This window comes from Rhinoderma darwinii, chromosome 1, assembly GCF_050947455.1.
Source record: "Rhinoderma darwinii isolate aRhiDar2 chromosome 1, aRhiDar2.hap1, whole genome shotgun sequence".
Classification (NCBI taxonomy): Eukaryota; Metazoa; Chordata; class Amphibia; order Anura; family Rhinodermatidae; genus Rhinoderma; species Rhinoderma darwinii.
In genome coordinates, this window is record NC_134687.1 from 63,934,981 (window position 1) to 63,948,762 (window position 13,782).

At 45.0% G+C, this 13,782-nt stretch overlaps 1 protein-coding gene across 1 annotated transcript in view; it reads left to right on the plus strand.

The window, feature by feature from the left end:
• LIAS (lipoic acid synthetase) overlaps nt 1-13,402 on the plus strand; it is a 38,545-nt gene extending 25,143 nt beyond the window's left edge. The window contains exons 8-11 of the mRNA XM_075859240.1: nt 7,320-7,465; nt 7,563-7,633; nt 7,782-7,893; nt 12,638-13,402. Of these exons, the coding sequence (XP_075715355.1) occupies nt 7,320-7,465; nt 7,563-7,633; nt 7,782-7,893; nt 12,638-12,690 (382 nt within the window). The 3' untranslated portion in view covers nt 12,691-13,402. The remainder of the gene's footprint in view (nt 1-7,319; nt 7,466-7,562; nt 7,634-7,781; nt 7,894-12,637) is intronic.
• Nucleotides 13,403-13,782: the final 380 nt, after the last annotated feature.

Genomic DNA, 13,782 nt, shown 5'->3' on the forward strand with positions numbered 1-13,782 from the left:
AGTAGGGGATTAAGTTTTACTGACCCGTCGTCTGGATCTATATGTGAAAATCGGCCGGCGACTCTCTCAGATATCCGCCAGCTTGTTCAATTGTTGCCTACTAGGGCTGATATGACGTCCTTTGCCAGACAGATCGTTGAAGAATGCAAGCTGGAGTTTACACAGTTTCGTGCTGAACTTTCCTCACTTTCTACGAGGGTGGACACTCTTACGCAGGACCGGGTGGCTGATAATGCCACTATTGCAGATATCCAATCCACTATTCAGCAGCACTCAGCTCAGTTGTTCACTTTGCAGCAGCACCTTGATGATATTGAAAACCGTAATAGGAGGAACAACCTACGTGTTCGAGGATTGCCCGAATCTGTTCCTGCGTCTGAGCTGTTTTCGACTCTCTCCACCATCTTCAATACTTTACTAGGCCGTCCGCCGAATACCCATATAGAGATCGACCGGGCACATAGAGCTCTCCGCCCTGTAAGTGTTGATGATCCTCGGCCGAGGGATGTCATCTGCCGAATCCATTTTTACGCAATCAAGGACTCTATCCTCCAAAAAATCCGACGGCAGCCCATCATTCTCCACCAAGGCACGCAGTTGCGTATTTTGCCGGATTTATCTCGACACACGCTGGCGCAAAGAGCTGCTCTCAAACCCCTGCTGGAGGTGCTCCGGAACCGGGACATCATCTACAGGTGGGGCTTCCCGTTTGCCCTGATGGTTCGACAGGAGGGCCGTACCTATACTGTGCGATCCCCGGCCGACCTGCCTGGTTTCTTGCGGGACTTGAACCTTCCTCATGTTGCATTACCGGAGTGGCCCTCGTTGTTATCCTCTGCTGGCGGGGGATCGCGGGGGAGACGCCCGTTCTCTGGGCCCCTAGCTGTGGCGGAGGGTCGTCCTCCGCGTGGACCTCGCAGACGATCTAGACGCCGACAAGAACGTGACCCTACTCCACCCATGGAGACCGCCCGTTCGGCATGATGATCCGGACTGTCGCTCCTGGAATTCCTCCTTTTACTTACTTACTTGATGTCTGATTTCAAGATTGCTTGTTGCTCTGAGTATTACCTTCAGATGCCTTCCAATGTCTTCCTCTCTCGTTATTTAAAGTGTGCAAATGATGTTAAGCTGTTAATACTTATATTATTGTACGCTAGGGAGTGCGGATAACTCTTATGCATAGTTGTCACCTTCCCCCTGTAGGTTTTGGACCGAATTTTTGGTCTTCCGCAATTGTGCGCTTAGTTTGTGCGGCAGTTGTTTTCGTACTGCCTTTTTTGTTTGATTTTATGTCTGTGTTTTTCTCTAATGCTCTGTTCTTTACTCCTAGCTTGTTTCCCTCCTCTGCTTCCCTCCTGGTGATCCTGGACTCCGATCCTTCGTGCGCTACCCGGCATACCTCAGTGAGCCGTTTAGTCTGCATCCATGGCTGACCTTAATATTGCCTCCTTCAACGTGAAGGGGCTGAATGTTCCTGAAAAGCGGGCGCAAATCTTACACCATCTACACAAGCGTAAGGTACACATCGCATGCTTCCAGGAGACACATTTTAAGGAGGGACATGCCCCTACTATCAAGCACAAACACTACACTACGTGGCATTTCAGTAATAATCCCCTTTCCAGATCGTGTGGAGTTGCCATAGCCCTCCACAAGTCTCTCCCCCATCAGGTTGTCAATCTTGTTGTGGATCCCGAGGCGAGATACCTCATCTTAGTGCTTAATATTGGTGGGAGGGAATTCACGGTGATTAACGCTTATGCTCCTAACCAGGGTCAGGTGCCCTTCATTCTTCAACTTATAGAAACCGCCCTTCCGGTGGTCCGGGGGACTGTGGTGCTGTGCGGAGACTTTAACCTTACTCTGGATCCGACGGTGGATAATTCTACTGGTCGTTCTAGTGTTGCATACGGTGCTATTAGGCGGGCGAGGCGAGCTCTCCTACAACTTCAACTGTGTGATGCATGGCGCATTCAACATCCCACGGATAAGGATTATAGTTTTTACTCCCATCCGCATGGCACCTACAGTCGCTTGGATTACATTTTCCTTCAGCAACATGCTCTCCCCTGGGTAGCCTCTACGTCCATTGGCTGTATCCTGTGGTCTGACCATGCCCCGGTATATTGTACTTTACATCTCCCCTTCATCACTAAAGGCCCCTGGACTTGGAGACTGAATGAGTCCCTGCTCCTGGATGGGGTGTGCCATGCTGATTTGCTTCAAACTGTGGAACATTTCACACTTGATCATGCCCAGGATGACACGTCCCCCTTGGTTCGTTGGGAAGCCCTTAAATGCGTTCTCAGGGGGGTCCTCATAAAACACGGGGCGCGCCTTAAAAGAGAAAGGGCCCACTCCCTTAAAATTGCTCTCCAAAAAATTAGCGCTCTTGAACTGGCTCACAAACGTGCGCTGTCTCTTCCGATTTTACGGGAGTTACAGGTTGCCCGACAGGACGCCAGACGGCTGTTGGACTCTGCCCAGCAGCGCGCTCTCCAAGTCTGTCGCAGTAAATTCTACGAGTTTGGCAATAAGAGCGGACGTATGTTGGCCAGAGCTGTAAAAACTAGAATTGCCCAGTCACACATCCCAAATACTAAGGCTCCTTCTGGCCAAGTTGTTCACACGACCCCAGAGATAGCGGAGTGCTTCCATAGCTTTTTCTCTGATCTTTACAACCTTGACCCTCCCACCCCCGCCCCCTCCCATCCGCCGGACCGGGATTCTTTCTCATCCCCCTTCACACCGTGGTCTGGGGAGATAGCTGAGGAACTTGACTCGGACTTCACTTCCTCGGAACTCCTCAGGGTTATAACCGATCTTCCAGGGGGGAAGAGTCCTGGCCCGGATGGCTACACTGCCAAGTTCTACAAGGTGTTGGCGGACCGGTTGCTACCGCTTTTGTTGTTAGCTTTTAACTCTATTTCCCCGGAGGTCCTGTTTCCTCCTAGTTCCACCTTGGCTCATGTCGTAGTGATCCCTAAGCCGGGTAAGGACCCTCAATTATGCTCCAGTTATCGTCCCATCTCCTTGCTCAATGTAGACCTAAAAATGTACGCTAAATTGCTCGCCAATAGATTGAATAAATACCTGCCTGAACTAATCCACCCGGACCAGGTGGGGTTTGTGCCTGGTCGGGAGGCCCGTGACAACACCCTTAAAACCTTCGATATCATTCACCACGCCCAGACTAACCGAATCCCGCTCATGATCCTGTCCCTGGATGCTGAAAAGGCATTTGACAGAATATCGTGGCCTGCCCTTTACCAAACCCTTCGGCATGTGGGAATAGGACCTTCTCTCTTGGCAAAAATTATGGCATTGTATCGCACGCCTTCGGCCCAAATAAAAATAAATGGCTCCCTCTCGGCACCTTTCCCTATTTACAATGGCACACGACAGGGCTGTCCCCTATCCCCCCTGTTGTATGTCCTGGTTATGGAACACCTCATGGCCTCCATTCGGAGCAACACGGATATTAAGGGTATTAACATTGGAGGGAAGGAATACAAGTGCTCGGCATTTGCTGATGACCTATTGGTCTATCTCACAGACCCTCATGTCTCTCTTCCTTCACTGATGTCCGAGTTGTCTCGTTTTGGAACATGGTCTAATTTCAAAATCAATTTCTCTAAGTCTGAGGCGTTAAATGTTTCTCTTCCAGGCCCGTTAGTATCGCTTCTCCAAAGTAATTTCCCCTTTTCATGGCCCTCCAGGGGTATTACATATTTGGGTGCCCGTATAAGTGGGGACCTTACACAATTGTTTACAAATAATTTTATCCCCCTACTGGCCAAGTTTCGCACTGATCTTAATTCCTGGCATAAGACTGAGTTTTCCTGGTTTGGTCGTATCAATATTATTAAGATGTCTCTCCTCCCCCGCTTACTTTATCTCCTGCAGACGATCCCCATCTCTATTCCATCCTCCTATTGGTTGCGGCTTCAGCGATGCTTCGGCTCCTTCATTTGGCCGACTGGTCGTCCACGTCTGAGCCGGGCTCTGCTGACTCGTTCCAGGGGTACGGGTGGGGTTGGTCTGCCGGATTGTCGGCTCTACTATCTGGCATCAACTCACGCACGTGTTTTAGATTTTTTTCATAACCGAGAATCAAAACTATGGGTCCGTTTGGCTCAACAACTATGTCCCAGTACCCTATCATCCCTGCCGTGGATCCTGCCCGGGAACAGACCGACTCAAGCCTCCTTTGTTGTTTACCATACCCTCATGGCGTTGAGGTCCTTAGGGCCTGGATGTTCGCTTATAGACCCCCTGGGTCCTTTAACTCCTATCACAGATAATCCAGCCTTTCCTGCTGGTAAGGCTGGTCGCTCCTTCCTAGGCAGGCCGCCCACCGGCCCCATGTATTTTGCTCAGGTCCTCTCCGCTTCCTCTCTTCTCCCCCTAACCTCCATCTGCCCCGATGCCGTGCCCCTCACTCGCCATATATATGAATATGCCCAGTTAAAACATTTTTATGGAACAGTTAACCGACGCGCACACCTTCACAGGTTGTTGACGGACTTTGAGCGCCTATGTGTCTCCTCCCAGCCACCTACCCATACCATATCCACAATATATAAATTACTCCTTTCACAGCGTTCCCAACAACTACCCTCCTTCTGCGGGGCCTGGGAGAGAGAATTACATACTACATTTACTGACGCACAGTGGAAGCGGTGTTTCTCCCTCTCACAAAAAGCCTCTATAGCCATTAGGGCCCAGGAAACTAGTTACAAAATTGTCTCTAGATGGTATAGGGTCCCGGCTGCGCTTCATAAATGGTATCCGTCTGTGCCTGACAATTGTTGGCGTTGTGGTGCTGTAGGAGGTTCTATGTCTCATGTTTGGTGGAGTTGCCCCTTGTTGAGGAGTTTTTGGGATGCGGTGCTTAAATTAATATTGGAGGTTACTGGAGTCTATGTCCCCAACTCTCCGGAAGCAGCTCTTTTATTCATGTTCCCGATGCCAATACACGTTTATAAAAGCTCCCTAACTAGACATCTCCTTCAGGCGGCAAAGTCAGTGATCCCGCGCAGGTGGAAAACGGCCAAACCCCCAACATTAGATGAGTGGTTTCGGGAAGTTGCCTTGATACAGCGAATGGAACACTTGGTGGCTCACTCCCCGGCATCTGTGGTAAAATACACGTCTACATGGTCTCCTTGGATAGTGTTTCTTTCTTCTCCTTCCTACCTCACGGCGGTAACCTGAGTCGGCCTATACCCCTGTGAAATGTACTATGGCTTTTGCGCGCTGCTGATTTTCATTCATAATACGCCAGAACTGGAGTCCAGGATCCCCTTGTCCTCTCCCCTCCCTCCTATCCCTCCCTCTCTTGGGGCCTTTTTCTATACTTTCTCTTCCCCTGTCTAGGGTAATGTGCCTCTTCTTCTCTGTTTGAATTAAGTGGTCTCGTTGTACATTCTGTTGTTATGCCTCTAGGATTACTCATGCTACTGTTGTATACCGACCATTCTTTTTCATGTTGAGATGTGTTGCACATTATTGATTTTCCTTTTGGTGTTTTGTTTGTTTTTGCTTTGGTCCACTGACCTTGTTTGTTTTTATTTAAGGTGTGGAGGCCTTCCCTCCACTATGTTTTGTAAATTTTGTGTTCTGAAACTCAATAAAAATTTTGAATAAGAAAAAAAAAAAAATTATCCAGGTAGAGGTGGTAACCCTGGTCCAGCAGTGGGTGCACCAAATCCCACACAATGTTTGCATGAACTCAGAGTAAGGGGGGCATTCTGGGGGCTGAGCACTGGTGTCCTTCCCTTCATATATCCTAAATTTGTAGGTATACCCTGATGCACTCTCGCACAGCTTATACATCTTCACGCCATACCTTGCCTTCTTACCCGGCAGGTACTCGCGGAATTGAAGCCTCCCTTTAAAATGTACCAGGGACTCATCAATAGAAATACACTTCTCGGGGTGTATGCTTGGGAAAACCGGGCACTGAAATGGTCTAATAGGGGTCTCCGTTTATACAAACGGTCAAAACTGGGGTCATCTCGGGGTGGGCACGGCTCATTATCAGTATAATGTAAGAAGCAAAATATTGCCTCATTTATTTATTTTTTTAGGTTCCAGTTCAGTTCTGAAGTTGCTTTGAGGGGCCTATATATTAGAAACCCCTATGAAACACCCCATTTTAGAAACTAGACCCCTCAAAGTATTCACAACAGCATTTAGACAGTTTATTAACCCTTTATGTGTTTCACAGGAATTTAAAGCAAAGTAGAGGTGAAATTTACATGGTTTTTTTTTTTGTCAGAAAACCCTTTTTATACCACTTTGTTTTTATAACACAAAAGGTTTTATCAGAGAAACGCAACTCAATACTTATTGCCCAGATTCTGCAGTTTTGAGAAATATCCCACATGTGGCCCTAGTGCGGTAATGGACTGAAGCACCGGCCTCCGAAGCAAAGGAGCACCTAGTGGATTTTGAGGCCTCCTTTTTTTTAGGCACCATGTCCGGTTTGAAGAGGTCTTGTGGTGGCAAAACAGTGGAAACCCCCCAAAAGTGACCTTATTTTGGAAGCTAGACCCCTTGAGGAATTCATTGTAGTTTTCTTGGGGTGCATGCGGCTTTTTGATACATTTTTATTTTATTTTTAAAAGGCGTGGTGATTAAAAAACAGCAATTCTACTATTGTTTTTTTATTCAAATTTTTTTTACAGCGTTCACCGTGCGCTATAAATGACACATTAACTTTATTCTGCGGGGCGATACGATTACGCCGATACCATATCATATCTTTATAGTTTTTTTTATGTCTTATGGCGTTTGCACAATAAAATATTTTTTGTAAAAAATCATTTACTTTTTGTGTCATTTACTTTTTGTGTTACCTTATTCTAAGAGCCAGAACTTTTTTATTTTTCCATCAAGAAAGCCGTGTTTTTTGCGTAATGAACTGTCGTTTCGATCAGTACCATTTTTATGTACATTCGAGTTTTTGATCTCTTTTTATTCCATTTTTTGGGAGGTGAAGTGACCAAACAATTGTGGTTCGGTTTATTATTATTTTCTTTTACGGCGTTCACCGCGCGGGATAAATAACGAAATAATTTTGTAGTTCAGGCCGTCACGGACGCGTCAATACCAATTATGTATAGTTTATTTGTTTATTTTTATTAATAATAAAGGACTGATAAGGGAAAAAGGGGGATTTTTACTATACTGAGCTGGAGGAGTGTATGGAATCAGTAGTGCGGCTGTGAACCGTGCTGGTCGCTGCAAGGTATTATGTTACCTAACAGCCCATCACAAGCAATGACATTAACTTTTCAATATATTTGTAGGCAAGTCCGTGACCCTCGTGCAAACTTTGGGCAATCTATTAGCGTCCTGCGATATGCCAAAAATGTGCGCCCTGACATTGTAACAAAAACGTCCATCATGCTGGGGTTAGGAGAGGCAGATGAACAAGTCTATGACACTATGACAGGTGAGTAACTAGGAGTAAACATTGGGTTATATTCCCACTAGTCATGTGTTGGGATAACCATGAAGCTGATGATGTGTATTTTGTACCTTATTGACAGCTCTACGTGAAGCAGAAGTAGACTGTCTGACCCTTGGACAGTACATGCAGCCAACAAAACGTCATCTTAAGGTAACATTACAGCCTCAGAATGCAATGAGATTTTTTTTCTAGACATACCAGAGTGTTTCTGGGGCTCAAGTAGCTAATAATATTCGATGCGTGCTTTTCTTTGAATATTGGTTTATTTGCCACTTAAGTTGTTATCGGTCTTCCGCAGGTTGAAGAATATGTTACACCTGAAAAGTTTAAGCACTGGGAGAAAATAGGCAACGAGCTAGGATTCCTGTACACAGCCAGCGGTCCTCTGGTCCGATCCTCTTACAAAGCCGGTACGCCGCAGCATATTTTCAGGTTTTACTGCCGAGACTGTTTTATGGATATGTAGCTGATACTTACAGTAGTGTTCAAAAAAATAGCAGTGAGTTTGAAAAAGCAAATAAAGCGCAAAATTATTATAATAACTTTTATTTGCCTAAATGCAAACGCACTGGAAATAACACACATTCACTTCCAAATCAAAACGATAACAACATTTCTCCAGTTTGTGTTAATCCTTTCCAGAAGGTAAGGAAAAAGGAATATTAGGCTGTTCAAAAAAATAGCAGTGCCGGCATTTGTCTTGAAAAACACAAAAATTTAAAGTATAAACTGAAAAAAATGTTTCAGATTTCACTTTACTGAACCAATGTTTAGTGGCATAACCTTTGTTTCTGAGATCTGCCTGACATCTGTGTTGCATACAGTGGACCAACTTCTGGCACCTCTGAGCAGGTATCCAGTCCAGGAAGATTGGACGACATTCAGACTACACAGTTCTTCTGCATTTTATAAGTCACCCCACAAGTTCTCTAGGGATTGAGGTCAGGGGATTGGGCTGCCACTCCATTACCTCAATCCTGTTTGTCTATAACCAAGATGTTGTTCTCTTAGGGCCTGTTCACATCAGCGTTCGCTTTCCGTTCCGGGGTTCCATCGGAGGTTTCCGTCGGGTGAACCCAACAACGGAAAGTCAAACTGAAACCACAGCTTCCGTTTCAGTCACCATTGATATCAATGGTGACGGAAACATTGCTAATGGTTTCCGCTCATCACCATTCCGGCAGGTTTCCGTTTTTCCCACGGAATCAATAGCGCAGACGACTCCGCTATTGATTCCATCGTTAAAACGGAAACCTGCCGGAATGGTGACGAACGGAAACCATTAGCAAAGTTTCTGTCACCATTGATATCAATGGTGACGGAAACAGAAGCTGTGGTTTCAGTTTTACTTTGCGGTGTGGGGTTCACCCTCCGACGGAACCCCGGAACGGAAAGCCAAAGCTGATGTGAACAGGCCCTTACTGCTGTGTTTTGGGTCATTGTTGTGTTGGGCATTTCTTCTTCAGCATAAGGCAACATGATCTACTCAAGTCTTTTGATATATTCAAACTGATCCATGATCGCTGTATGCAATAAATATGCCCAACACCATGGTATGAGAACATCCCCATATCATGATATTTGCAGCACCATGCTTTACTGTCTTCACAGTGTTCTGTGGCTTGAATTCAGTGCTCGGGGGTCGTCTGACATACTGTCTGTGGCCACTAGACCCAAAAAGATAAATTTTGCTTTCATCAGTCCACAAAATGTTGCACCATTTCTCTTTGGGCCAGTCAATGTGTTCCTTGGCAAATTTTAACCTATTCAGGACATGTTTTTCTTTCAACAATGGAACTTTGCGGGGAGTTCTTGCTGGTAACTTGGCTTCACTTAAAGGGGCTCTGTCACCAGATTATAAGTGCCCTATCTCCTACATAATCTGCTCGGCGCTGTAATGTAGATAATAGCAGTGGTTTTTATTTTGAAAAACGATCATTTTTGAGTAAGTTATGAACAATTTTAGATTAATGCTAATTAGTTTCTTAATAGACAACTGGGCGGTTTTTAACTTTTTACCAAGTGGGCGTTGTACAGAGGAGTGTATGACGCTGACAAATCAGTGACCAATCAGCGTCATACACTTCTCCTCAGTCATGCCCAGCTTGTTTCACTGCACAGCGTGATATCACTTCCTCCCACAGGTTCTTCATCAGAGCCATGGAAGACTGAACAGGCACGGCTGGAGGCGATGTCTGTTGACTCTTCCATCGCTCCGGTGAAGGACCTGTGGGAGGAAGTCCCGTCAGTGTGATCTCGCGAGATCACGTTGTGCAGTCAAACAAGCTGAGCTGGAATGAAGAGAAGTGTATGAAGCTCATTGGTCAGTGTCATACACTTCTCTTTACAACACATGGTCACATGGGATCTCATGGTCATGGTCATCTCAGGAGGCCAGCCCTCTGACGTCATACAGGCCGGCCTCCTGGGATGACGTTTCATCCCATGTGACTGCTGGTACGGCCTGTGATTGGCTGCAGCGGTCACATAGGATGAAACATCATCCCAGTAGGCCGGCCTGGAGGAAGAAACACAGACTTCTCTGTAAATATGATTAAGAAAATTCTGAGTTGTGTTTTTTGCGGTGGAATCTCTGCGACTCCACCGCAAAAAACGTGACAGCTGCTATTTGTTGCAGGTTTTACCTCCCATTGAATTCAATGGGAAAAACCTGCAACAAATAAGCAGCATTTATGCAAATGAAACTGATACGCTGTGGAATAAAATTCCGCACCGTATGTCAATTTCTGAGCGTTTTTTTCCGCTCAATATTTACGCAGAGGGTGGATGAGATTTGTTCTATCTCATCCACTTTGCTGCTACTGTTTTATGCTGCAGGTTTTCCGGAACTAATTCTGTAGTAGTTACGCAACGTGTGAACTTGGCCTTATTCCACAGAATGAACGACTTCACCAATTGGACTCCTCACTGCTATTATTTTGCCCCTTTCAATTAATGATTCAATTACTCAGAATGAGCGGCATGCATGTCCGAATTGTTGGGTCTGTTTTTTTCTTCTACTCTACTCCTGTGCTGTGTAAACGAGCGCCGATCAACGAGACGGCTCGTTGATTGGCGCTTGTTTGCTCCTTTCACCAGGAGCTAATATGGGGGATGAGCGCTCGTTACTCCGATCATTCGTCCCCATACATTATTATCATGTCGGCAGCACGTCTCACTGTGTACATAGGGAGATGTGCTGCCGGCAACAATAATATTTTTCAGTTTTAAAACGATACGATCAGCCGATGAACAAGCTTTTTCTCGTTCATCTGCTGATCGCTGCCCTGTTTACACAGAACAAGGATCGGCAACGAGCGTAAACGATATGAATGAGCGTTTTCCCGATAATTGGCCAGTGTAAAAGGCCCTTTACAAGTAAATTATTTGCTATGCAGAAATATCACCTACCAAAATAATTGATTTATCAGGTTAGTAAAGTTGGACTGCTACTTTTTTTTAACACTACTGTATATTAGCTTTGTGGTAGATAACCGTATTTATTTTCTTACCAATGAGAAAAGATATGTGCTATCTGGTTGTCACATTTAGGGGGCTTTTTTATCCCCTACTACATAGGTGAGAAGATGAGCAGTTATACATCTAACCTCACCCTGTGCCTAATCTGAACACGTGTCGACTCCACATGGTCTATTTAGTTCGGGGCTTATGTAAAGATATATGCATGTTATATGTATGATTGAACTCTGCACATTATGTACTTCTCTTTTTGGGAAGTTTTAGAAGGCGTCTCAGGATCTGATTGAGTCATGGGGGTATAATGATTTTTTATTATCTAATTCAATTTTTTTTTGTATATGTCAAAAGTGTGAACATGGACACTTTGGACAATACTTTTTTGTTAGAAAGGTCCCCAGACAACATGCAGATAATAGGATATCTCACTGCTAGGAACCCCAATGATCAGCTGTAATCTGCGGGAACCTGGTGTCATAGACATGAGTCTGGTGTATTCATGGGGGTAGTCCTCCGCCCGCCTGCCCTCTCATCAGTGACTAATGGCTGACTGGTGTATACTTTCATCGCTCCTATTAGCCAAATAGAAGGGAGGACATAGTGTGAGTGTCCTCACACTAAGTTACGCTTAAAGGGTTTGTCCACTTTCTAATGCAATTTCTGAGATGCCTTAAGTTGTTTTGTTCTGACACAAGCATCTGTTACCCCCATCACTCACCCCTACACTTAATTTCAGGGTCCCCCATAGATTTCAAAGATGGCGGTGGTCAAGTGATTTGGCCACATGAATGCCTTCTCTTCTGCTCTTCTGTGCAGGCACTTAATTCTCTTAGCGCATGCACAAATACAGAAGATTCTGCGCATGCGCTTAATGTAATCAGCGGCGGTGCAGAAGGGGATGCAGTCACGTGGCCAAGTCACCTGACCAATCATATGGCCGTCCTCTGTCTACTAAGCCCTTCCAGGGGGAGAAGGGGACTTGTGTCAGAACGCAGGTTGTTTTACAAATTTCATTAGAATTAAATAGGGCAGCATAGTCTGATGACAGATCTACTTTAAAGTCCACCACAGGAAAAATTAAGCATTACAAAGTGCCCATTGAGAAGTGTTAGGCCCCCTGCACACAGCCGTAGCTTTGTGTATGGTCCGTGATTACGGCATGGACAGGCCACAGAGTGTCACCCGCTGGCTGTCTGCAATCACAGACCGTGCACACACAAGATGTGCAGTGATTTCAATCAGCCCGGACTGCAAAGGCGGACCGTATAATGACATGTCCTATTTTTTTTTTTTAACGGTACGGGCTCCGGGCAATGCTTGGACCATGGAAACCACGGTCGTGTACGTTGGCCCATAGGAAAGTATGTATTCTATACTATCTGCAATTGCGGATACTACCCGGCCGCAAAACTGCGGTCCTGTGCATTACGCCTAACTTCACATTCAGCGACCAAAAAGAAAAGAAAAAATCGATGAAATCCATGGAAGAAATTAAAGCTTTCACAACAGTGAATTTGTGTGTCTCATTAATAAAATGTCTAATGAAAACTTTTTCCACTTTCCTGTACAATAAAAAGGACTTCTTTCTTACTTCTGGTAGTTGTTTTTCTTTTTTTAAGTGTTTCTGCAAATTTTAGGCGAGATTGCATAATCATTATGTTCTCTCTCTTTTTTTAGGTGAATTCTTCTTGAAAAATTTGGTGGAGAAAAGGAAAACAAAGGCCATATAAGAAAGAACATGGCACGGTTATTTGCACCAGGATAAACAATACCTGTTGTATTTCAAGAAATGGGATGAGAACACATTAGTAGCAGCCCATGTTATGCCATAAGGTATATTATAATAGGGGTGAGCAGTGACGTAGCCTTGGAGTCTAAGGGTATGTTCACACGCAGTGTTTTCAGGCGTTTTTGGTCACTACGTGTGAACATACCCTTAGCTGAAACTTGTCCAAAGCTTCAGATTGTCATGGAATATTTAATTTTTCATTCCGCACTTTAAAAGCCGAAGATGTAAAGAATTCTTTATTTAGAGGAAAACGGCACATATAAAAACCAGCTCAGACAAGAGCAGTTGCACCCATCAACAATTCAGATGACATCTTCAATTTTTCACGACGCACTGGTAAAATCATACGTAATTTGATTGGATGCCCCCAGCAGCTCCTCCACTCGTCTGAACTAGTTTTCATATATAGGGTTAATTTTTTTCCCCAGCCTTATCCGCCATGTCTGTCTACAGTTTTATTCTCTGTGTTACAAATCAGTCATTTCATAATGTCATATACTGTACGGCATGATGCTTGTTCCAACATATTGGAGGTTTTGAACTCCATCATTTTTGTCTTGTAAATATCTTGCATATATTCAAGGAAAAAACACTTTGCGGTTATGACATCAACAAAGATATTGATGACTCCTTAATAAAATTTTATTCCTGTGGCTTTCCATGATTGACACAGTTTTGTAAAATACTTTATATATTATTTTAGATGTTAGGTCCGAGGAGGTTCAAGGAGTGGGACTACCGCATTCAACCTTTTGTCGGAGAACTAACAAACAAAAAGGGGTGGTCCAAAGCGGTCAACCGTATCGTTTAAGAGTTCTCCAACAATAAGCTGATTGCAGTAATCCCGCTCTTTGGACCTCCCCGAATCACCTGCTGTAAACTCGGGAAGGAGCCAGCAAGTCCTCCATTCCCCACTAAACAGAGAGCGAGCAATGAATGTGCAACCATCTCTTCACCAGGGACCAGGCTTCCCTGCTCTTAGGATCTGGGGGGATTCCTGCTTACGAAATAGCCCACCCTCCACGCCAGACCA